The sequence below is a fragment of the Lepus europaeus genome, chromosome 16, assembly GCF_033115175.1.
Source record: "Lepus europaeus isolate LE1 chromosome 16, mLepTim1.pri, whole genome shotgun sequence".
Lineage (NCBI taxonomy): Eukaryota > Metazoa > Chordata > Mammalia > Lagomorpha > Leporidae > Lepus > Lepus europaeus.
The window spans coordinates 80,479,569-80,505,161 of NC_084842.1; the positions used below are offsets into that span (position 1 = coordinate 80,479,569).

Sequence of the window (25,593 nt, forward strand, 5' to 3'; positions counted from 1 at the left end):
GGTCACAGCAAGAGACCTCCAGACGGCCACAGGCTGGTACTTGTCGGGGCCGTTCTGAGCGCTAAGTGATTTCCCCCAACAATGCTGTATTGTACAAAAGAAACTGAGGCCCTGCTCCGTAATATTGTCGCTTTGCAACTTGGCTACAAAAGGACTTTTTTTTATGAGGAATTATTTTGTGGGTAACCTCCTTGCCTTATGTTTTGTTTTATAAAATTTCAGCTCCCATCAGTGGATGCAGAACTTAACAAAGTTAATGATGTTCTGAGTACTGATTTGGATGGCATGGTTGAACAGGTATGTTGTTTGTTTGTTGGGGAAAATGCGGTAGCTTGTTTTATATCAGTAGTACGTAAGAAAATAGAAACCAGCAAAAAACAGAACAAAACAAAAAACACCAAAGCATTGAAATTCAAGGGTTGTCATGAAGGGGGGTAGCTATTATCTTCCAGGTAATTTTGTTCACCATTTCAATTCAAGACACTTTTGCTAAGCTCCTACTAAGTGCAAAGCCCCATATGCTAGAGAAAGCACCAAACACCCTCTGCTTTCCTGGGCACGGAACTTAGCAGGTCCAGTGCCAGACCCCACAGGAGTTCTGATTCCAACTGCTGCCCACTCTGCCGACGCCTCAGCCACGCTGCTTTCTGGCTGCCACATTGTGCACTTGCAATGCCTCTGCCTGGCTCTCTCTTCTTTCTCCTCTTCCTTCACCTACCTATTTAATCTTTAAAGCTTCCTACATCGCTTCTCTAAACAGGCCTTTCCTAGCACCTTGGCCAGGCCAAAACCTTTTCTAATACACTCTCGCAGCATTGCAAATATTCTGCTAAGTTCTTCCTAACTGTAATTATTTCTTTAACATCTCTGTCCTCCCTGCTAGGCCGTTAGCCCCCAAAAGTCGGGACAGTGTGGTCTAGAACACCATGATTTACCTAGGAGCTCACTAGTTGTTGCTATTTAGGCAACCAGTAGGTACCTCCTCCACAGGAAACATGTTTGTAGATTATGGTTTAATAGCGTGCCCTCGGTGTACAGGAAAGGGAGAGGGAAGTTTCATGCTTGACTCAAAAGCATCTCACATTGATTAACTCCTTGTCTGTGTGTCCTGACAAAACAGGCATTTGAAAGGCTTGGTCATTGGTCTGTATGAAAGCTTCTAACATGATCGTTGATTTAAATTAAAAAAAATGTTTTCTTGAGGGTTTTTCTTTTTTAGATTCTTGATGACCATATTATAATTTCAGCTTCAAGAAAAGTGTTATATTTTCAATTTATTTCTCTACTCCACCTCAAGCAGAAAAATGAGTACTAAGTCATCTGGTCTTCATTTTCCTGTGTGCGTCCATTTATTTGAAATATTTTCTAGGGCTACAAATCCTTCAATGACATACCTGAGAGGGTACAAAACCAAAGCTCGGCCGTCATAGCAGGTGAGCCTCCCACTCCGAGGTCATTCTGTCTCTCTCACTGTTGGGAACTGCATGGCTACAGTACACGGAAATGTGTCATTAAGGATGGCATTGCCCTTTTCCTCTTAAAAAAACTGTCAGGCTCAGGCACGTGGTGCGGCCCTGAAGTCTCCACTTGGGACGCCTGCATCCAGTATCTGAGCACTGGGTCAGGCCCCGGCTGCCACACTTTCCACTCAGCTTCCTGCCAATATGCCTGAGAGGCAGGAGACAGTGGCCTCAGTGAAAAGCCTGCATTGAACTCTGGGCTTCTGGGTGCAGCCTGGCCCAGTCCTGGCTGTTGTGGGCATTTGGAGAGTGGATCAGAGGATAAAAGATCTCATTCTATCTATCTCTCTGCTTTTCAAATAAAATGAAATCAAATACATTTTTTAAAAATTAAGCTGTTGGTCAAAATAGAAAAAACTGTAAATAAAAAGTGGTCTCTCAGTTAAACCTTGAAAACCAAATGAACATCAGAGCTTTTCAATTAGAGAAACGATGTAGATTTTAAAAACATAATAATGCTTTTATTGGGGCCGACGCCGTGGCTCACTTGGTTAATCCTCTGCCTGTGGCACGGGCATCTCATATGGGCACCGGGTTCTAGTCCCGGTTGCTCTTCTTCCAGTCCAGCTCTCTACTGTGGCCTGGGAGGGCAGTGGAAGATGGCCCATGTGCTTGGGCCCCTGCACCCCCATGGGAGACCAGGAGCAAGTACCTGGCTCCTGGCTTCGGATTGGTGCAACGCCGGCCGTGGCAGCCATTTGGGGGGTGAACCAGCGGAAAGAAGACCTTTCCCTCTGTCTCTCTCTGTCTAACTCTATCTGTCAAATGAATAAATAAATCAAAATAATGCTTTTATTTAACACTGTGACATCACCTAGGTGGCCAGTGCTATATGGTGAGGGCTGCACTGGGGTGAATCCCTGTGCGTTCCTACAGAGCAGACAACAGCCATAGAAAAGAGAATTATAGCCTGACTGTTTTCACTGGGGAAAAGCTGGGCATTATTGTATTTTCTAAAAGAACTTAAAATTGTTTTTGCTTTGTTTTAGGAATCCTGTAGCTAAGAACTTATTTTGTCTTTAAGGAAGGTTCCTGTTTGTCTGCTGAAGCTGCTACAGGGTGTTTAGGGCTCCCAAGGTTGCTTGGGGGCGGGGAGAGCAGAGGCAATGCCTTCGATAGTGGCTTTGTGCTGCATCCAGTGGTGGCATCTGGAGTGAGCACACAGAGGGAGAACGCAGTGTCCACAGTCTTAGTGCAGAACTGAGGGGCACCAGGCTGGGCCGTTTGCTTGGAGAACTCCCTGAAGCTGTTACGGCTACCTTCTGTGTTTGTCAGAAAATCACCCCCTCATTGATTCTTTTTCCCCTGACCAAGTGGTTTTTAAAATATTCGGGTAGGAGTATTTGTGTGTGTGTGTTTTTTGTTTTTCTAATGGTGTTCCTTCACCCCATTAAGAGTTTGGGAAAAAGATCTTGATCCTGTTCCCTAGGCTTTAGATAGTTTGTGTTTAATGTAAGATTCTACTTTGAAGTATGGAGATGTTGAAGACGGAGTTCCCAGCGTGAACTTTCCCCGCTAACATCAGAAGGCAAACGCATGCTGTGTGGCTGTAGCCACCTGCTTACTAATCTGTCATTTTGTTTGTTTCCCCTCTCTGGACTTCTCCTGCCCGTGTGTGCACCTTCCCTTGTAAGTCTGACCAAGCAAAGAGCACAGCATGCAGGAGCGAGGCCCACGGCACGTGGGGTCGCTGCCTAAACACACGGGAGGCCCCGCCAGCCTCGGAGTCAGGCGTTCATGGTCACCTCCTCGGCTCCCACGTTGGGGTTGTTCTGTCCTACTCCAAACGCACTTTCTGAGCGCCAGCTTCGTGCCAGGTTCTGCCAGGCGCTGGGGATGTGGGATGCAAAAGGCACGTCCCCCGCTTGACCTTCGGCCAGGCGTGCCCACACATGTCATTTGTCACACGGACCACGCCGGGAGCCGAGGTGGGGAGAGGGCAGGGCAGACTTCTTGGAGAAAGTAGCCTGTAACTGAGCCTGCAAAAGGGGTTTGCTGAGAAGGCCCAGCCACACATGCGAGAGCCCAGGGTAGCCTGGCCGGGGGGAACTGTATGGTGCGTGGGGGCAGCCATGCCACGCGACAAGGGCCCCCAGCCGCCACGAGTCTACACATCACACTCTCAAAGTTCCGCAGAGTTGTCTCAGCCCAGGGTCCTTGGGTGCTTTCTCACACAAACCACTGTGGAGCGAGCAAACCCCCAGGGCTCGGCCACCCCATTCCGTGTCTTTGATGCCTCCATTTCAGTCTCTGAAAAGCCCACTTGGGAGCAGCTCCCTGCCCAATGAGTGGCCTTTTGGACCACGCTGCCATCTTCCGGGGCCAGGACGCTTCTGGGAACTGCTCCTCTGCCCTCTGCCTGCTGAGGCGAAAAGCTCCACCCCTCCCCCACCCTGCCCCAGCCCACCGAGGGAGCAGGGACTTTGGACCACTGGGGGTCCTAGTGTGTCCCTATCAAAAGCCTCCATGTGGCCAACCTCAAAGCATTGGTGCAGCTGAGTGCACCCCAGGAAGTGTTGATCCTAGGCTAGGGCCTGTCACAGGTGACAGACACTTTCCCGAAAGCTGACATTTCTTTGATCTTGTCTCCTGTGTGAGGACCAGGAATACTCTTGGTTTTTTGCATGTAGGGGCCACACAGGTACTTTTTAAAGAAGTCCCAATTTGTACGTCAAGTGAAATGTTAATGAAAATACAACCATACCTGGAGGAATCGCTTTTATTTATTTTCCAAAATCATGGAACAAGGACTTCCGAGTTAGACTCACACCAGTTCCAGGCCCATTGCCAGTGCTTTCTGAAAAAGAGATGTGTGGGCAGGTAATGGGACATCCCTGCCTCTGGTGGCTGTGAGTCCAGGGGGGACTGGCAATGCTGACATCAGCAGAACAAGTGAGCTGTGGCTATGGAAGCACCTGGCATGTGGTTGGCACAGTAGACATTCTCACCACGGGATCCGTTTTAGTGTTATTGTTGTTATTTTTAGCAAAGTAAGTAGAAGAAAAAACACCCTGGCTTGACTTTGCTATCTCACTGCCATCTGTAGTCCCACCTTGCTCTCTGGTTAACTCATTGCTTTGCCATGGTCTCGGCTGTACTGATGCTTGCTGTAGAATCTTAACATGTTAAACACACACACAGCATGGGAAAAAGTCCAAGTTTGCCTTTTCTTCTATGTTTGAAAAATGCATAACCCAGGTGCCTTTGTTGTCAGAGATCAAAAAGGTCTTGGATTCCACTGGTTCAGAAATCGACAGTGTAACCCAGCAGCTCCCTATCAAGGAGACCCTGGACAATTTCATCGGTTACATGAATGAATCTGAGAAGTACCTCCACGACATTTTGCCCAAGGTGGAAGAAGCTGATTCCTACTGGTGAGCGCCTCCTTTGAGCTCGTAGACGAGGAGAACGAAACTTGGTGTACAGGACAGGATAAATGTGTGAGGTTTCCCAAGGATAATCTTAGGAGAGCAAATCCTGTCAGCCCTAGGCGATGTTCATAACAAGAGCAATATCTGGTCCCTTAGGTAAAATGGCCACTGAAATTGGAGTGGCTCGGAGCAGAGTTGTGTGGCTCCCCATGTGAGTTTGTCAAGTGTCCTTTTTCTAAAAATGTTGAAGACTGGAGAAAGCCACCTATTTAATGCCCTGCAATGTTGATGTCATTGGTGGCTTCTAGAATCTTCATTATAATTTTCAGGCATACAATGGGAGTTTGAAGCTTAAAAGTAATGAAGAGGGACATTTGAAAAATATTCTCTTCAAGTTGGTTTATTAAAAAAAAAAAAACATAGAGGATAGTTCTTACTAAAAGAGCATCCTCTTCCTAGCTATAAATTGCCTGGGTGAGAGCTTAGGTGAGTGGCCGCTGTGCCCAATGGTTAGAAATGCAGATGAGGCTCAGCCCTGGGGGAATGACAGGATGGCTGACGTCTCAGACAGAGCGCTGGGGAGGGAAGGACTTGGGGGGTGCAGAGACTGACAGGCTCCCTGACACCTCAGTCGCAGTACCCCTGTGAAGTCCCAGCCCAGGGCCTCTCAGCAGAACCATGCATGCTGCCCCAGCCCATGAGAAGGGGAGACTCGTTCCCACTGGGGTTCTTTCTCACGCAAGAGAACAAAGAATAAGACAGTAACAATAATGGCTAGCATTTTGGGGAGAATTACAGTGTGTCCACAAAGCACCTTGTACACGATGTCTCATTTAATATTCACCAAAATCTGAGCCCCCCAGGGAAATGTGGGTTCGAGGAAGTCAAGTTCAGCTAGAACATGGCAGAGGTTGGTTTTCAAACTGTGCGGCTGAGCCATTGCCCTGTATTCGACAAGCTCCCTGGATCCCTGCCGGGCATCCACGCCAGCAGGTGTCAGGACAGACCTAAGCAGACCCTTTGTCCGAGACCTTACCATCTCATTCGAGCTCCATCTCACAAATGAGAAAGAACCATAGCACCATCTGTCCCCCTGTCTGCCATCCACTCTCCCACCTTCGTCCTCCTGCCCCAGGGCTTAAACTTGCTTTAAAAAGAAATTTAACTAAGAAGATGATTTATTATTAACACTAAAAGACTTCCTGAGGTCAGACTCTATGACTTATTTAATTTTGTGTCTCCAATATCTGGAACGAGCCTCCATAGCACAGCTGCTGACGGCTAGTGTGTAATTACAAGATTGCTCTTAATCCAATGAAAAGCTTCAGCGGTGACTTCTGTCAAGAGGAACCGAGCAGAAGCAAATTCTCGGTTTTCCAGCCTCTTAATTTGTACCCTGGGATACCCATCAGCTTCTGGGAAAACCTGCACCTTCTGGGAATGCGAGAGACTTGGTGGGGAGGATCAGTTATCCTCAGCTGTCTCCCAGGAGCCTTGCATCCTGCAGACATCTGACTGGGGATGCTCGGAACATGCTAAATACTCCACGTATCCGCCACATTGAGTGCTGCTGGTTTACTAAAGAGAGAAAGCCCAGGGGAAAAGAGCACACCATTTCCTTATCTGTAGGTTAACCATGATCTGTCCACGTCTTGGTTAGCATTCCCATAGGCACTTCCGGCGTCAGGGACACGGAAGGCACTTCAAAGTCGGAAGGGGCATTTCGATCTGTAGCCTTGGAGAAACTTCCAAGCCCTATTCAAGGAACCCATGTAATACCTTTGGGGTTCAAGATAAGGAAGAAAGCAATAGTGCCATGTCCAGAGAGAGAGAGAGAGAACCTCAAACCTACAAGAACAATGGCTGTTTCTAGCTGGGTTGGAGGAGTTGGTGGGTAGGGAAATTTCCCCAGCAGTGTGGCCCTCTGTGAGTAGATTGTCAAGTAGCTCTCAGCTGCTCTGGCCATAGCCCGATGAGTTTTATGTAACGTCACTGTGTTTGCTCCACCAGGTGGCTGGTTTGCTTGATCATCTGCTTCCTGTTGACTCTCATCATAATTTTCTTTAACTTGGGCTTACTGCTGGGCGTATGTGGCTACAACAGACTGGCCACCCCCACCACCAGGGGCTGCGTCTCCAACACTGGAGGCATCTTCCTCATGGTGTGAGTGTCCGCTCTTCTTTGTCCTGTGCCGGGCGGGAACACAGGGAGGGGACCAAGGTCACACACTAGGGGCTCCAGTGTAGTAGACGTCTTGGTGTGAGTGAACCTTCCTTGGTTTGTGTATTTTCATCTAGTGTAGGAAGTCAAAGAAAATTCTAAGTTGATGGCGGTTTGATAGACGAGCTGAAAAGCACTGTGTACACATAGTGGGCTCCTTGATAAAGCAGCTGTCCTGGAAGTCATTCCCAAATTGATGTCCTTGATTCCTCTGTTCCTTCTTTTCATTCATTCATCCGTTCATTCACCAGAAGATGAGCTGACCTCATGTCAGACACTGCTGCAGATGGTCGGTAGTATCCCTAGCTTGAGACTCCAGAACTGACTGGGGACAAAGGCTGCCAGCCCAGCAAGCTTGGCATTTAGCCCAGTAGTCTGAGTCCAGGAGGAGAGCAGGTGCCAGGTAGTGGGGAATGCACCTGGAGCCACGGTGTCTGCTTCAAAGCCGTCCACACCCGAGTCATGGGCATGAAAAGACCTTGAACCCATCAGGGCAGGCAAGGACCAGGTGCACCTGGAGATGGCTCTAGAAAGGTAAGCTAGGAAGCAGCTGTTGGTGTTGAAGGCTTCAAGGGAAGGAAGCTGTGTGTGCGCCAGGTCTGCAGCCTCCTTTGTGATGAGCTCATTGAGAATCAGTGAGAGGAGCCTGATGGGGCTCGAGGAGGTTAGGGAATAGAGAACGGACCTCAGTCCTGTTTAACTTCTTGTTTCACTGATGTGGGGTGGAAGAAGCCACAGGGCAAGTGACATGCATTAAACAAGGAGTCACAGACTTCTCGTGAGCTCTAAGTCCTTTCCCTAATACAATCGAGCCCCAGTGCGGTACAAGCTTCCATTAACATGAATGCAAGCACAAAAGTCTTAGAAAGCAAGTGTGAAGCCAATGGCCTGGGGTCTGCCAAGACTAGGCAAAGGACCGCACCCATGGAGAAGCCCACCTGCTCACAGACTTAAACTGAGTCCCCACAAGGGGACTTCAAATGCTTGTGGAAAATGGCATTAAAAAATGTTTATGTGGGCACAGAAAAATTTTAAATCCATGCGTAAACAAAAGGGCTTCAAAAATTTCACGAAAAAATGCATCTTATGAAAAGTTATGCATGAATTTAAAACATTTTACACCAAACTAAGCTTATCTTTTAATTCCATTTTCCCACAAATTGTTTTGAAGTTCCCTTATACTTAACTGCCAGTACTTCTGGACAAAGAAGGGAAAAGAAGAAGAAATCACACTGGCAACTAAAAATGTATTTGTGTTGCCTTTTGTAGGTAGAAAATTAGTTTGATGTTAAGAACTTAATAATCCTGATAACTTGACTGTTTTATAAGCATTTTGGTGGTGAGTGTACACAATCGACCTCTTTAACTGCTTAAAGGAAGGAGAAAGTTGCTCTGAAAAAAATTCATAAAATTCTGTTCATACTTTATTAGAAATCTAACCCGAAGTGGCCGGTGTTGCGGTCCAGCGGGTTAAGCCACTACTTGCGATGCCAGCATCGCATACTGAAGCGCCAGTTCATGTCCCAGCTGCTCTGCTTCTGATCCAGTTCCCTGCTAACACTCCGGGGAAGGCAGCAGATGATGGTGCAAGTGTTTGGGCCCCTGCCACCCACATTGGAGACCTGGATGGAGCTCCTGGCTCCTGACTTCAGCCTGGCCCAGCCCCAGTTGTTATGATCTAGGGAGTGAAACAGCAGAGGGAAGATCCTGCTCTCTTTCTCTGCCTGGCCAGCTGCTTTTTAAATAAATGAATAAATCTTACCAAAAAATAAAAATAATAAAAGAAGACATATAACTCAATACACTGTTATCCAGCTTCATGGGAAAGAGGAGAAGCCATGAAGAAATTGATGGAGGCACCTGTTTAGATACTGCTGCAGAGGCCGGACTCACAGAGACAAAGCCGCGGCTTGGGGCCTCTAGGGATTTATCTCAGCAGTGGGAGAAAGGCTGGTAACGTTCAGGTGCTGCCAGATTCATTTCAGCCGCACTGCGGCCCTCGGGTGGCTCCGAGTTCTTTCCTGAGGGACTCCCACCCTCACCCCCCTGCATGGCCGACTTTTCTCTGGCTCCAAAGGCCTCCTGGATGCAGCTGGACACATGCGCAGTGGGAGACGACACAAGCGCAGTCACTTTCATCCGAGGGTCGGCAATGGCGCTGCTTCCTCCGTAAAGCGGTTTACTCGCTGGAGAAACCAGAACGCGTGTTGAGCCCTGCGGCAGCCAAAACTGCACCTGCGTTCCTCTTTCCTTTTTTTTTTTTTTTTTTTTCACTTTTTATTATTTATTTATTTATGCTTTTAATTTGAGGGAGGGAGAGAGACAAAGAAACAGAAAGCTTCTACTCATTGGTTCATTCTCCAAAAGCCCGCGAGAGCTGGGGGCAGGGCCAGACTGAAGCCAGGAGCCCCACACTCAGTCTGCCTCCCAGGGAGCACATGAGCGGGAACGTGGAATCAGCAGAGGGGCCAGGACTCGAACCCAGGCACTGCGGTCTGGGATGGAGGCATCCCAAGTGGCATCTTCACTGCTGCTCCAAACGCCCACCCCGCCCCTTCTTTCCTGACAGCTCCCACCCCAGTGTTCCGCAGTGTTCTGATGTATGTCTCTAACCCAGACGGCTGAGCTCCGCAGGGGCATCTCACTCCCACGCATCGCCCCTGTGATGTGCTGCTGGTGCCATGACCCACACTCGCTCCATCTTCCCTTCCCGCCCAGAACATCCGTGTTCCTGCGTCACCCTTGGACCCTAGCCTTGCCTTCACCATCCCCTCCCTTTTTACATCTCCTCCACCCACTGACTCCTCTCCACCCCCAGGCTCTGGGAAGAGCCTCTGCAGGGGTAGCCCAGCCGCACTGGCACCTGTCAAACCCAGCCTTCACGCCATGCGGAGAGTGTTCTTCCGAGAGAGAATGGGCTGTGTTTCTCCTGTGCTTTAAGCCCCTCAGAGGCTCCCCCTCCCTGGAGCCCCCAGGCCCTCTGCAGCACACCCCTGCCTGCCTCTTTGGTTGTTCTTCCTGCCGCTGCCCACCATCCCTGTGGAAGGAGGGAGACGTTGTCCCCTTTTAGCCCCTTCTCAAAGGCTCTGACCCTCCCTACTTGCTGTATCCTCTGCTCTCTGCATTGGCTGTTCAGCTGACTCCAGAGCCCAAGCTCTAATCCTCACGCCAGACAGCGAGTAGACCGTATGGTCTGTGGATATGCTGAGAGATCATGGTACAAAGCCCTTCTCTCCTCACTCCTGGGTAGGCTGATCTGTTCAGCCCACAAGCTGCTGGAGACTCCACCTCCATCTCCTAGGCAGAGTAGTTAGATCTGCTAACTGCTGGTAGGCAATATTGACGCATCCCTTGCATAATTACTGACTTATTTTTGTTTGTTTCCAGAGGGGCTGGATTGAGCTTCCTCTTTTCCTGGATATTGATGCTCCTCCTGGTTGTTGCTTTTATCGTTGGTGCAAATATGGAAAAACTGATCTGTGAACCTTACGCGAACAGGAAGCTATTCCGGGTAAATGTGGTTTTCCTACTCAGGATGGGAGGACGTTTCTGTGGAAACCCCGCAGTGTCTTGTGTGTTACTTCCAGGGCAGCTCCGCAGTGGGAGCAGTTTGGTTTTAATTCCTTAACTTGGGATTCTTTCTATTTGTAAGAACAATGACAACAAAAGGTGGTATTCTTATTTTTGAATGGTAAGTATAATCAGTGCCAGGGGCTAAGGCATGCTCACTAAGGTGTGGATTGTAGTATTTGCGGGAGGGAGGGTGTGGTATTTTCCTCAGCAGTAGTTTCCAAATGTCACTGAGAGCATCGAACATGAATGCCCGGGTGCCCCTGCCACTCTCCTCTCAGAGACGTGCCTGTGGGCTCCACGTGTCGGTCGTGTATGAAACACAAAGGAATTTGGCTAGACGTGGTCTCATACCCAGTGTATCTCATTGTACGCATGCAGATATTCCAAAATCTGCACAAATCCGAGATTGGCAACCAGTGCTGGTCCCAAGCATTTTGGAAACGTGAGAGTCAGCCTGTTTTTCTCAAGCACATACAGAGTTGTGAGCTAAATTTCTCACCAAATACATATGGTGCAGAGCCGGAGAGTGGGTGAGTTTTTACTCCAGTCCAGGTAGAGAGGAGCTGAGTCCGCTACTCTGGCTTTAGTTAGTTATTCCGAATCAAGCTCGCTCTTGCACTCCTGTTTCTAGTGTCTTTGTTTTACTAACGTAAAGCTAAGAGCTCTCAAGAAATAAAAATCATTTCGATAATTCTGGTTTGTGTTACCCAGTAGTCAATTGATTTATTCCAACCACACTATTTTTTCTAAGTTAGAAATTAATGAGAAAAAGCATATGAAAAGCATCTCAAAAACAAGTTGAACAGAATATTCATTTTGTTTCATGCATGTAGGTGTAAAACCATGTACTGGAGTGAAGTTGACACGTTGAGGTTTGGTGGTTGTTTACAGCCTTTGTCTCTGCTGTTGAGGATCAGTGTTTTTTTCCTTCTTACTACTTGTTGAGCTTCTTATGTAGTGTAGGGTTAATCTTGTGAGTATAAAGTATACTGAAAGTAGATCGCTATAAAAATTAAGAAAGGGAATAAGAGAGGAAGGAGGAGGAAGGATTGGAGTATGGGTGGGAGGGAGGGTAAGGTGGGAGTATCACTATATTCTTAAATCTGTATATATGAAATTTGTTTACCTTACATACACTTTTTTAAAAAGAACCCACTTTTCTATGTGTTGTAGGTTTTGGACACACCCTATCTTCTGAATGAGGAATGGAAGTACTACCTCTCTGGCCTGGTTCTTAGTAAACCAGACATTAAGCTCACTTTTGAACAAGTTTACAGGTATCAGTCATGACATTTTCTACTTAAAATGTTTTTTCCAGGGCAAAAAGTTTGCTTTCAAAAGTATTTTTTAAAGATTTACTCATTTATTTGAAAAGCAGAGATGCAGAGAAAGAAGGAGAGAGATGTTCCATCATTTGGTTCACTCCCCAAATGGCCTCTTCAAGGCTCCAGTGAAAAGCAACTATTAATGACATAGGAAAGATAAAATATATTTTTTAAAGACTTTACTTATTTATTTGAGAGGTAGAGCTACAGACAGAGAGAGGGGTCTTCCATCCTCTGGTTCACTCCCCGAGTGGCCACAATGGCAGGAGCTGGTCCGATCCGAAGCCAAGAGAGCCAGGAGCTTTTTCCTAGTCCCCTACATGGGTGCAGGGGCCCAAGCACTTGGGCCATCTTCCACTGCTTTCCCAGGTCATCAGCAGGGAGCTGGATCACAAGTGGAGCAGCCAGGACTTGAACTGGTGCCCACATGGGATGCTAGCCCTGTAGGCGGAGGCTTAACCTTCTACACCACAGTGCCTGCCCCTCAAAAATATTTTTTACCTTACTGGTAAGAAATTCCAATTTCAGAGATAAGCTGCTCTTTAGTCTTAGAAAAGAGATTGTAGGCCGACGCTTCAGCTCACTAGGCTAATCCTCCGCCTGCGGCACCAGCACTCCGAGTTCTAGTCCTGGTTGGGGCGCTGGATTCTGTCCTGGTTGCTCCTCTTCCAGGCCAGCTCTCTGCTGTGGCCCAGGAAGGCAGTGGAGGATGGCCCAAGTGCTTGGGCCCTGCACCTGCATGGGAGACCAGGAGGAAGCACCTGGCTCCTGGCTTCAGATCAGTGCAGCACGCTGGCCATAATGGCCATTTGGGGCGCCGGCCATAATGGCCATTTAGGGGGTGAACCAACGGAAGGAAGACCTTCCTGTCTGTCTCTTCTCTCTCACTGTCTAACTCTGCCTGTCAAAAAAAAAAGAATTAAAATATAAAAAAAAAAAAAAAAGAAAAGAGATTGTAGAAATTGACCAAAAAGAGAATCCTTACACTGGAAACCTTTGAGAACTTGGAATGCTGACATCTCAGGGTCCCTCTCTCCAATTGTCCTTGGGGTGACCCTAAGTACACTGGAAACCTTTGAGAACTTGGAATGCTGACATCTCAGGGTCCCTCTCTCCAATTGTCCTTGGGGTGACCCTAAGAAGCATTCACGGGATCCCATGAGAAGCCTTGTTCAAGAACGGCCTCGCCCAGGATCAAAGCCAAATGACAAGAACTCCCTGAACAGATCCAAATCACAGATGTGATGGTGGCCATGCAGCCAAAGGGCTGTTCTGTGCAGCCAGAACCACGTGGGCTCCAGTCCCAGCTCCACTCCTGGGGACCCTGTGACGACTCCACTTCCTCTTTGTTAACAGGAATCATGATAACAGGAATCTAATGCTGGGAGTATTTTAGGGTTCAGTGAGATACTTGAGAATCTAACAGTGCCCAACACATTGTAAGAATACCTATTCTTATGATTGTTCATTCATATAGATTTTTCTATCCTTGACCTGTAAGCATGTTGGTAGAATGCCACTACGCATTCAGCCTAGTGGTTAAGACACCCATGGCCCACATCCACCCATGGCCTGGATTTGACTCCTGCCTCTGGCTCCTGACTCCAGTTTCCTGGTAATGCAGACCCTAGGAGGCAGCGTTGATGGCTCATGTAATTGGATTCCTGCCACCCACGTGGGAGTCTTGTACTGAGTTCTTGGCTCCCAAGTTTGGAGCTCTGGAATGTACCTGTCTTTGTGGCGGGGCACACGTTGGATGGGGACCAGTCTTCTTGGTTCAGCTGAGCAGGCATTTAGAGAGGGGATGGAGGCACAGAGCAGTGAGGCCATTTCACACAGGTGGCCAAGTTGGGTTGACAGCCAAACTACACTGAACGTCTGGATGCCTGTGGCCCCTTCTTATCTTCCTCATCACCTTTAGAATATGTGTCTAAGCATCTATGTAGTAAGTGAAGTCCAGCCCTGGAAATATGGAGGAGAAACAGTTTTGTCAAGGACCTGCAGGAGTCTTTTAATGAAGCCAGTGAGACATAGTTGTGGTCCACATACCGACGTTGAGATCAGTGACAGAGGTTGCAGCCAGTGGTCCCTAAGAGCACGTTACGGGTGACATCACAGCTGCCGTCGCTGGTCTAAGTACACCCTGTTGATGGTTCCCACAATGTCAAAATCGCCCTTGGATGCATCTCTCAGAACAAATCCTCACCAGTAAATGACATGTGACTCTACTTCACGGTGCACATTTCCCACCAAGTATCGTTTTGTGGGATTTTAATGAGAATTTATTTCTTCCCAGTTTGTTGTCCACAGCAGTATTAGAAACAGCACAAGAGCAGAAGGAAATTTATCCATCCTATCATATCTATTCCAAAAATGGGACCATTGGCAAAGCAGGGAATAAAGTCAGGAATGACAGGGGCTAGGGGCTGAAGGAGACTCCTGTGACCACTCGTTTTACATCCAGTTTGTACAGAGGGCAACAGTCGCCTGTTCTCATCCTTAGCATTGGACGGTGGTAGCCAGTAGCTACGGCTGCTGTCCTGAGTCATGATTTCTCTGTTTCTTCCCATAGCGACTGCAAAGATGATAAAGGCATTTATACCACACTTCAGCTGCAGAACCGCTTCAACATCACCGAACAGCTCAACATCGGACAGGTGAGTGCCTAGAACCAGTCCTGGAACTAATAAATTGTCTTTCTAAATCTGGCTGGGTTTTATTATTATTATTATTATTTTGAGATCAAAATTCATGTAAACTAAAATTATCTTTTTTTACCCCAAGATTTATTTATTTATTTGAAAAGCAGAGTGAGAGATAGAGACACATCTTCTATCTGCTGGTTCCCTCCCAAGATGGCCACATTCTGGTCTCCCACATGGGAGACAGGGGTCCAAGCACTTGGGGCCATCTTCCACTGCCTTCCCAAGCACCTTAGCAGGGAGCTGGATCAGAAGTGGAACAATTGGGTCTTGAACTGGCACCCATATGGGATGCCAGCATTGCAAATAGCGGCTTAACCCACTGTGCCTTAACACCAGTCCCTAAAATTAACCTTTTTAAAGTGGCATTGAGCACATTCACAAGGTTGTGCAAATCCTCACCCCTCGCGAGTTGTGAAACATTTTCTCACTCCCCTCCTTGCAACCAGCTGTCTCGCAGGGTCTCAGCTGGAACCCCTCCTCGTGTCAGATTGCCTTCCTATGGGAACAAGCCCCACCTGCTTCCCACAGGGACTGGCACTCCAAGACCAGCCCCTCTTTCCTTCCAGGTCTGGAACTGGGGACTTGGCATGGAGACCACAGCTCACTGTGTCCTCATTTCTGTGAATCATGCGTGTCCCCCAGAGCTCCAAGGCGGGCTCCAGTGAACTGTGCTGACACTTGGCAGGAGGCAGAGGGGTTGGGAGCAGGTGGAACAGAGTGACTTCCTTCCTCCTTTGCCTGGACCCCTGCCCCAGTCTTGAGTGTTAAGACCCTGAGGCTGGTCCCCTCCCAGGTGACTGCCTACCTTGTTCCTTTGAGCATCCTTTTTTTATCTCTTTGAGCTGGGGTGCACAGGCCCCATGCTCCTGAGTGTGCTCCCTTGTCCCCTTGTGGAGGCCTCTGCCCACCCCACCCCTGGTGTCCTGATGCGGTTCCTTACTCTGGCCACACAGCCTCTCCCCTTTGAGGTCAGTGAGGGTGGAGATGGCATGCATTCTGTTTTGTGTCCCACCTCCCCCCAGGGCATAACCAAGGAGGAACAGGGAGTCCAGGAGGGAGGAAAGCTAGGGAGAGGAGTACCAGGAAGAATGGCAGTTATGTGTGTGCATACTGTCATCCTTGTTTTTGTCCCATGCAGGTTCGTTGCTGTCCTCAAGCACTAAGGATGTGACATCCTTGGAGAATAATGGATTGATTTGTAATCCTTTCTTTTTCATGCAGCATACTCAAAAACTAGTCAGGGAATTTGAAAGCATGAACATAAATCTTGACGGCATCGTTCTGCTGGGGGACTCAGGAAAAAGAAACCTGCAGGAATTTTCTGAATGTGGAATAGACAAAATCGATTATGCCAGCTACCTCACACAGGTATGACCCGTGTGAGTGTGCCTGATCTTTTTTTTTTTTTTTTGGTGGTGGTGGTGTGGGGGAGTTAGAACACTGGATATGTGTGTTTCTTTTTTTCTGTTTTTCTGATTCAGATGAGATTCACATAACCTAAAGCCAGCCATTCTAAAGTAAGCGGTTTAGTGGCATTTGTTCTATGTTTAGTTCCCAAACGTCGCCATCATCCCTGGGAAGCACAGTACCCATTAGCACTTGTCCCATTTCTTCCTACCCTAACCACCGATATGTGTTCTGTTTCTGTGGATTTACCTACCCTGAAACTTCATACAGCTGGAGTCCTACATATGTAACCTTGTGTGTGCAGCTTCTTTGACTTCGTGTGCTGAGTTTCATCCTTGTTGTAGTGACCATTTCCCCTTTTTGGTTAAATAACGTGGTTGAATAAAAATAAGGTGTACAAATGAAAATGCGGATGTTGTCAGCTGTGCTATGGTTTCTCACCTTCCTTTATTACTTTATGGTATGGGTTCATGGTCAATCTGCTGCCTGTCAGATAATTGTCAAGGTTGAAAAATCCTGTATCCATGACACCTTTCTTTTTTTTTTTTTAACTTCTCTTGTAGACTGGAAAATCCCCCACAAAAGTGAACCTTTTATCATTTGCATACGATCTAGAAGCCAAAGCCAACCATTTGGTGAGTTCACACAGTCCCATTTGTGTTGCCATGGTCGTAGATGTCAAGGGCAGTGCCATTCTTAGGGCAGGCAGTGAAGGTGGCTCCCTGCTGAACGCATCCCTGGGAGCGGCAGCAGCTCCTGCCGGCGGCATCACTGCATGGTCTGAACTCCGTGAGCAGCCAGTATGCAGGGCAGCCTCTTGGCTTTCACTGTGTCTCTGCTTTCACCGCAATGGCCCCTCCACCTCCACACACACACACACACACACACATATGCACGTGTGCTCACACATGCACACGCACATGACATTTTTCTCACAGTGTAGGGAGTAGCAACGGGGATGTGGGAGGACAATTCCGATGCAGAGCTTTGCACCCCTGAAGGGAAGTGGATAGTGGGGGTATTAGACAGCACTCCCCCGAGAGCCAGAAACACTGAGGGTACTTACTAGGGGAATCGGCCCCACAGTCTTGGAGGATGAGAGGTCCCACGTTAGGCCAACTGCAAACCGAAGAGCCAGAGGAATTGGTAGCATGACAGCCCCAGCGGGGAAGTCAACCGTGTGGCCCCAAGTCAGAGGTAAGGGCCTGAGAGCCCTAGGGGTGGGCGCCTTGGGTGCAGGGAGTGGGGCCAGAGGCCAAGAGCCTGGAGTCCTGATGTCCAAGGGCAGGAGGAGAAGGACATCTGCTTGACTCTCTTCTCCAGGGCAGAGAGGGAGTGAGGACGTGGGATTCCCTTTATCTCCCCCTTGTCATTTTGCACCCAGCCTCCCAGTGGTTGCATGGGGCTCCCATATGGAGGCCAAGCTTTCCTGGAAACACCTGCACAGACACGCCCAGCCATCTAAGCATCGCTCAGTTCAGCCACATTGACACAAGAGTCCACAGCAGAGAGGGTAGAGCCACCAAAGCTCCCCCTTCATTAACTCCTCCATTAACTCCCCTTCATTAACTCCCCGGCCAGCTGGTGACCAAATGGCCTTGTGGTCCCCTCCAAGAAGCAGCATCCCACCATCAAGAGCAACCCGGGCTCTAGAGGAAGACCAGAGTGTGAATCCTGACTCAGCCTCTTCCTAACAGTAGAAGCTTAGCAGGGAACATATTTCATCCTTCTGTGCCTTACTTCCCTCATCTGTAAAATGGGAACGTGATAGTGGCTACACTGCAGTGGGGTGGAGAGAGAGAGAACGGGTTCTGGTGCTCAGAAAGGGCTCATGAGTGTGGGGTGATGCCGAGAGCCCATTGTTCTTGGATTTGCAGCCCCGTGCACACCCACAGTGGTGTGCATGCTTATGCTGTGGCTGCTTGGGCTCCTGACCGTAGAGAGAGTCCCTCAGAATCTGGAAAGATGGTGTTGATCTGTGTGTGTTTTCTTCTCCTTGTAGCCCCCAGGAAATTTGAAAAACTCCATGAAGGAGGCTGCACAAAATATTACAGCAATTCATGAGCAGCAAGTCATTCCGATGGAACAGTCACTGGTAATGCTTGCTCGTTGGCAGCCTCTGGCATTTCACTGGACCCCGAGCAAAGCCGCTTGCACCTAGCTGGCCCACATGTAGCATAGAGACACCTGCTCCAACCCACCCCACCGGCCTCAGCCTCGGAAACTGAGCTGAACTTGAAAGATGGCAGAACTTAAATGGCACAGTGCGCCTCTTGTTTCCTTTCTTTTCCCATTTGCATGGGGACAGGCAGGAGCCATCAGGCCTCTTTCCCAGATACTTTTAGTTCTGCACCCATTAGCACCTGGGGCTGTCTCAGTGCCTGGGCCTCCCCTCTTCTCTCTCCTGTCCCCTTCCCGTCTCAGCTCCTCTGGCTTCTGGCCTCAATGCAGTCAAAGCAGTTTTAGATAAAGACAGCCCTGGTTTCAAATCCTGCGTCTCCAAAATATTACAACTTCTCAGTCTCTTCATCTAAACTTACAATTAAATAAAATTAAAGGAGGGGGGCAATTTCTGCCTGGCTCTTACCTGGCTCAGGATGATGTAAACCTGACCTCTGAGGGCCCCAGCAGTAGGAGGAATTATCATTCTTCTTGCCTGTGGCTTGTCTCTGTCAAGGTCGCAGCTGTGTGGAAACTGGGTTCTTGAGTCAGTGGCTCGTTCAGAGAAGCGACGTCCGAACCTTCTGGATCTCGTTTGTATTCTGTCTCTCTTTTTTGTTTCTTCCCTCTGATTTCCTAACTCATCCGGGTATTCACAAAGTCCTCCTATTAAATGTTCTCAATCTATGTGCTGTGCTCATCACGGTTCTCTGCTGTCCTTGTTTGTGTCCAACACAAGTTTGTTACCATTTGAAGCTGTTTTTGCATTTTCCTAAAATGTGAATGCGAAAGGAAACTTGAAGTAGGCAGGACTCCTTGACTGGGGCAACCTTGGCTCAATCGCGTGGGCCCCTGCCATCCATATGGGAGACCAGGGTGGAATTCAGGCCCCTGGCTTTGGCCTGCTCTGGCCCCGGTCATTGTGGCCATCTGGGGAGTGAACCACCAGATGGAAGATCTTTCTCTCATCCTCCCTCTTTCTCTGTAATTCTGCTTTTCAAATAAATAAACTCTTTTAAAAATTTTTAAGAAGATAATACAGTGGATTGGCAAGCTAGGGCCCCCCACAAACCAGAGCCCAGCAGCCAACTCAAAATGTTGCTAGTTTTTTTTAAATACAGTTTTATTGGAACACAGCCACCCTCACTTATTTACAAGCTGTCTGTGGCTGCTATGTCTACAGAGGGAAAGTTGAGTCTTTGGTATAGCCATGGCCTGCAAAGCCCGAAGTCTTTACCGTCTGGCCCTGCACAGATGAAGTTTGCCAATCTCTGACCTAAGCCATGCAGGCAGGCCATCCCTGGCCTTTATTTTAGTGCCTCGCCCTCTGGGCAAACTTAGTTCCTAGGGATCTCCTGGACAGCTTGGCCTGCCATGCACTGCCCATCAAAGCTTGAGAACGTGTGGTCTTTAAACTTTTTACATCAGAGGCACGCTTTGCTGCTTGTGTCTGTTGCTTTTTCTAGAAGGAAACCATGATTACCCAGTAAAGCCGGACCTGATGGCTGTGTTGGGGGGAAGGAGGACCTGGGACCCGAGGCAGGTGGTCTTGCTGATGCGTGCAAACTTTGTGTGTGTTTGTGCTCCAGGTCACTTTGCACAGAAGTGTCAAGACACTGCAGCGCACTAGCGGCAGCTTGCAGGTAAGCCTTGGTTTCCTTTGGCTGTTGTGAGGTTTTGTTAGACGACACCAGCAGAGAGTCGGAGGCATTGACCTTTGTAGGCACTTGACGGAAGAACAGACAAGGCTCAGCAGTTGACCAAACTGCTTGCTGATTCTTTCCTGCAGCCCTTATTTCTGCAGGTTGCTGGTACGTAGGTGAAATCTGTGACTTGATGTGTTGGAAGCAAGCTTTAAAATGTGAGGGGCCCACTTTTAAGGAGGTAACGTTGCCTAGCCTATCTGTCCACAACCTCGATGTCTTCCACCGCAGAGGTTCGTGGTCACTGCTTGGCTTCTCCGCAGGCTGAAGGAATGGCTCCTGCCCGGGCCACCTCATGCTCACCCAGGGAAGCGCAGGAGCTCAGAGGATGAATGGAAACACAGGAAGTCCTTGGAGCCACTGCTCAGAACCCCTGCATTGCCACCATTGCTGACGTTGCCCTGTCCAGAGCAAGTCACATGCCCAGCCTGTCAGCCCTGTGTGTGCACAGGGGATCACTCCCAGGGCCACCTGTATTTCCATTCCTCCTGTGAACTTTTCTTCTTCTAAGACAGCACAAGGTGGCCCGGGCAGGAGCTGCTGCTTCAGGATGGGGCTGTAAGTGCAGGGAAGGCTGTGAAGCCAGTGGGGACCATGAATGTTCTTGGGGTTCTGGGGACAATGCCTCTTAAACCGCTGTGCACACTAATTAAATCCTTTTCTCACTTCATCCACTGCCCACTGTTGCTGTTTTGTTTTGTTTTCAAAAGGGAGTGAACAAGACCCTTTACTCTTTGGATGACGCCCAGAACTTCGTCACAAGAAATATTTCATCTATTATTATTCAAGTGAGTTTTTGATGTCTATGCATGGGCATGGAGGGCATTTCCTGATTAAATGCAGCACGTAGAGTGTTCAAACATGCTGTCAACGCTTGAATGGTTTTACCAATGTTTGATTTCTTTGCAGGAAACTAAGAAGTTTGGGAGAACTATAACATCACATTTTGAATATTATCTGCAGTGGGTTGAGTATGCTGTAAGTAGTTGATTTTTTTATGAACAGAAGGGGGCGCCAAGTCTTGGGTGTCTCATTTTCTAGAACACAATCTGGAGCAAATAAACTGAGTAATAATTTGGTAGGAGGTAAGCAAAAGGCCGCTGGAGACATCCTTGGATGATGACCAAGACATCCGGGGCCTGACCACCAGGTGTGAGGACATCCCCCACCCACCAAGGCCTCCCTTGTCACTTCTAAGACTTACCTGTATCAGATGGGGTCTTCCACTTGCTTCCTGCATCCTTCGGGTGGATAACAAAGGGGTCAGGTGGGAAGCTAGGACTGAAATGCTGTGCTGGCTCGTATGGTTCCAGATAATAGATGGGGAGGCTGGGACCTGACACTCGCAAGCAATGAGGCAATGATGATTCTGTGCTGGAGCGCAGTCATAAGCCGCAAAATGACGTTTTGGTCAGTGATAGACCACACATGGCACAGTGGTCCCATAGACTTGTAATGAAGCCGTGAAAGCTGTATTTCCCTGTGCCTTTTCTACATGGCGATATGTATGGATCCACAGACACTTACCATTGTGCTAACACGGCTTGCGGTAATCAGCACAGGAATGTGCCGTGCAGGTTTGCCTTGCAACACAGCAGCAATAGGCAATACCATGGAGCCTAGGTGTGCGGCAGGCTGTGCCATCCAGGTCTGGGACGTGTACCCTGTGATGTTGCATGGGGATGGCATTGCCTCGTGCTGCCTTTCTCAGAATTTATTCCCTGTCCCCAAGCAACGCATAACCATGTGTGATTTTATATGCTGTGGAACTCACCCAGGCAAGTCCACCGTCAGCTCCACATTGTAGAGAACGCTCCTGGAGATCCTTTTGCTAGAACCAGGCCAAAGGGGAATGCACATCTAATTCTCCTGGGATATTGCGGGTGTGGGTCAGTTGGAATTTGCCTGTGTTTCTTACCCTGTAGATCACTGAGAAACTGGCATCCTGCAAACCCGTGGCCACGGCCCTGGACTCCACTGTCCAAGTCGTTTTTTGTACCTACCTCACCGACCCTCTGGTAAGCACTTCATCTTCTGAAGATAAAGAGGTATTGCCGTGCAGCACTGGCCTCGGCCCAGAGCAAGACAGGAGGGACTGCACGGCTGCTGTGGGTCCCAGCCGCAGTCAGTCTCCTGCTGGCAGAGGACAGTGGCTATGGTGTTGTTTATAGTGCTATTCTAAAGCAGCGGCCTCAGACTTGGGCTTCCATAGGAACCTGGCAGGTTGTAGGTTTCCAAGGCAGGCCAAGGGGACGCTGCTGGCCAAAGTGGTGTCCAACTGTGTACAGTGCCCACTGGGTCATGCGAGCTAGGCCCACTGCATCTGCTCTGATTGCTTCCTAAGCCTACATCATCTTCAGTGTCACCAGTGGTGTGGGTTGTGCCAAACTGAGGACAACGGCCCCTCTTGCAGGAAGGGCTTGGTCAGCTGCCATTGGCCATTGTCTTGGAACCAAGGGTTCAGTGCCATGAGATAGAACTTCTAGTTTTTAAAGAAATTGTGTCAAGTCCAGGTTTCCACGTGGGAGCTGACTTACAAATGTTAGCAGCCATTTGGAAAAAAGAATGCTTGACTGTTGCTTTTTTTGGTGGAAAGTGGCTGAATTGGGGCCGAGGTGGCCCTTCAACATTGGTTGAACTCACATGAGGCGTTTGTTTAGATCTTAGTATATACCAGGCCTTGCTTCTGCATGAGGTAGATCCATCATCTTACCATGAAACAGCTCCTGAAAGGGAACTCAGCTTGGACCTGCTGGCCAACCCCGCTCTGACTGTGCGATTCTTGGGATGACAAAGGCAGGCCACCCAATGGGGCTGCTTAGGAGCTGGTTGGGAGGGTCCTAGACTCAGATCCAGCCTCCACCAAAGACGATAGGATCTGCGCAGAGTTTTAGAAAGAATGAGCTACAAAATCAGGCAGTAATTCACATAGTGGCCGGCTCGTGATAGGTTCACAAATGGTATTAAGGAACAAAATGAAAACTTGTAACAAAATCACAATTATTTTTCTGCAAACAACTATTGCTTTCCAATTCCTATCTTTTAAGCATTTAATTTTCCTTTTTCCTCCCCAGAATTTGTTTTGGTTTGGCATAGGAAAAGCTACTTTGCTTTTGCTTCCGGCTCTAATTCTTGGTATAAAGCTGGCCAAGTACTATCGTCGGATGGAGTCAGAGGATGTGTATGACGACGAGTAAGTATGTGCAGGCTGTGGGTCTTCTTCTTGTATTTTTTATTTAATATTAAATGGCAGCTCCTAATTGTGTCTGTTTATGGGGGCACAGGGTGATATTTTGAGCTGTATATACCTTATATAACTATTAAATCTAACTAATTAACAGACCCATCCCCCCTGACTATATTTTTTTCTTTTGGTGGTGAAAACATTCAATTGACCGTGGCAACTGGGGGTCATTTTCTCTGTGGTGCTGACCTGCCAGGGATGAGCTCTGCTAAACTTGACCTTCTGTGTTTTTAAGTATGGCCTACTTCTGCTCAGCAGTCGTGGTTTCTCTCCGGTGCCACTTTGCTTGGGCTTGTTTGATCTGGGGTTTTTCTCCTGCTCGATCTTTTCACTCGCCTAACCTGCCCTCTTCTTTCTCGTTCGCAGTTCCTCTCCCTCGGGAACCTGGCATTTCACTTTATGATAACTGTTGTCACGGCTCCTCTGTAGCCTGCCCCGCACTGTCTGTCTGGCCAGTGTGTTGTGTTTGGTTTTTCATTTCACCCATCTCAACACCTGTTTCTCTGGAATCCACACTGTCAGTGTCTGAATTTGTGGAAAAATGTAGAGGGTGGAACTGTTGAGCTTCAATAGTCAAAAAATAATAATTATTATATCTCCCTTTTTTGTATTTTATAGTGTTGAAACTGTACCCCTGAAAAAGTAAGCTTTTTTTATTTTAACTATATTCATAGGTGGAACAGGGGAAGTTTTTATTATTATATGATGGACTTTAAAAATCAGTCACATCTTAAATGAGATAAAAACAGCAGATACATGCAGGAAATCAATTGCGGTGCCTTTTTAAAAGAGGGTTGGCATGTAGAAGACACAAGAAGCCCTTGTGAACTAGCGGGCATTCTGTGTGCCGTATTCGCTGCCCTGTAATGTAATAGTTTCAGTCTTTGGTTTTACAAGGGAGCAGACTGTACGTGTGCTCTTCTACCTCCTGTGGAGTTAACAAATGACCCCCCAACCCCCGCCTTTCACGGTCATTCTCTTGTCTTTGTGACCCACGATGTCAGTGCATCTTCACCTTAGAGATAACATTGTGTATTCGCTGTATGTATTTTTGTTACAGTGTGGAATATGGTAATAATAGTTATCATAAAGACCACTTCCATGGTGTCCACAACCCTGTGCTGACCAGGTAAACAATCTGGCAGGTGCATGCCTGCCCGTGGTAGACCTGCTATAGCTGTGGCAATGAGCCTTCTGCACGCTCTCGATATATAACCCTCACTTTTCTTGTGCCCTCCATAGTCATGCCCACACAGGGTTCCCTGGTGCCCCATTAGGAAATGTTCACCAGATTCTTCAACAGTGGGATTGTTTACCGACTGAAATGGAGTGTCACCCTAAAATGCTTTGTGGGACCCTAGATCCTGCTGCGGATTGAATGCATGCATACTTCCTGTTACCATCTCAGCATCAAATAAACACAGACCTTTTCCTCCTTCTCTCTCTCCCTCTCCACCTTTCTTCTACTAAATCAAATGTAATCAATTAGAAAAAGAGCCCAACCCTGACTCCAAAATCTTTATGAATTTACAGTCTCTAGATTAAGGAGTTTCCCTTGGTTCTGGGTATTTATCAGTGAGCACTGAGCATTCCCTGCCAGGGGTCCTCTCTTCCCAGGCTCACTTAAGCGTCACACACACACACACACACACGCAGGAATCTGTCACTCAGAAGAGGCGGGACCCGTATGCGCCTGGGCCGTCCTCTTCAGTGGGCATGGTCCTTCCTCATGTCCACACAGCTGGCCCTGAGTCAGTGGTCTGTGGGCCCCCACGTGATGTCAGGAGCAAAGGAGTGAGTCTAGCATGGATGCATAGGGTGAGCCACGGTGTCCAAGAAGCCTCTCGATCCACATGGGCCACGTCCACGTGAAAGGCAGGGGCAGGCCCCAGCGCTGCCAGCAGGTGTTTGTGTCGTGGGCCTCCTGGCCCAGGTGCAAGTGACCAGTCAGGGACATCCTTGTCCTAAGCAGTATTGGCTGCTAACAGCTGATGCACCACCCTCATCAGGTTTCTAAAAATGCTCAGAAATTTATTAAAATGTGTCCTTTCCGAAGGATATAGGCTTACCTGACTTACAACTTTCAGCGTTATGGAGTTTCGCAATTTTTCACTTTCACTTACCCAACCTTCGTGACTAGGATTTCAGTATCTAATTTGGGGGCAGGAAGATGACTATTCAGTCCTTGGCAGAAGTAAGAATAATAAAATCCAGGAACGACAAAGTTCTGAAATGCCAGATTGACTTGTTGTTCGCCACCTCCAACGTGCTAGACCTGGATGCTAGCGCCCCATTGTGAGGGATGTGAACACTGACTCCGGGCACGTATCACTTAGCCAGGCCTTCTCTGAGCAGAGTAGACAGT

General features: G+C 48.3%; 1 protein-coding gene across 1 annotated transcript in view; it reads left to right on the forward strand.

Annotated features, from left to right (window-relative positions):
* The window catches only part of PROM1 (prominin 1), a 97,651-nt gene extending 73,225 nt beyond the window's left edge, over positions 1 to 24,426 (forward strand). The window contains exons 9-25 of the mRNA XM_062213392.1: positions 223 to 297; positions 1,370 to 1,433; positions 4,735 to 4,894; positions 6,902 to 7,054; positions 10,499 to 10,622; positions 11,858 to 11,961; positions 14,582 to 14,666; positions 15,936 to 16,082; positions 16,685 to 16,756; positions 18,124 to 18,216; positions 19,871 to 19,924; positions 20,695 to 20,772; positions 20,894 to 20,962; positions 21,910 to 22,002; positions 23,059 to 23,177; positions 23,847 to 23,870; positions 24,289 to 24,426. Of these exons, the coding sequence (XP_062069376.1) occupies positions 223 to 297; positions 1,370 to 1,433; positions 4,735 to 4,894; positions 6,902 to 7,054; positions 10,499 to 10,622; positions 11,858 to 11,961; positions 14,582 to 14,666; positions 15,936 to 16,082; positions 16,685 to 16,756; positions 18,124 to 18,216; positions 19,871 to 19,924; positions 20,695 to 20,772; positions 20,894 to 20,962; positions 21,910 to 22,002; positions 23,059 to 23,177; positions 23,847 to 23,870; positions 24,289 to 24,361 (1,587 nt within the window). The 3' untranslated portion in view covers positions 24,362 to 24,426. The remainder of the gene's footprint in view (positions 1 to 222; positions 298 to 1,369; positions 1,434 to 4,734; positions 4,895 to 6,901; positions 7,055 to 10,498; positions 10,623 to 11,857; positions 11,962 to 14,581; positions 14,667 to 15,935; positions 16,083 to 16,684; positions 16,757 to 18,123; positions 18,217 to 19,870; positions 19,925 to 20,694; positions 20,773 to 20,893; positions 20,963 to 21,909; positions 22,003 to 23,058; positions 23,178 to 23,846; positions 23,871 to 24,288) is intronic.
* The last annotated feature ends 1,167 nt before the right edge of the window (positions 24,427 to 25,593 follow it).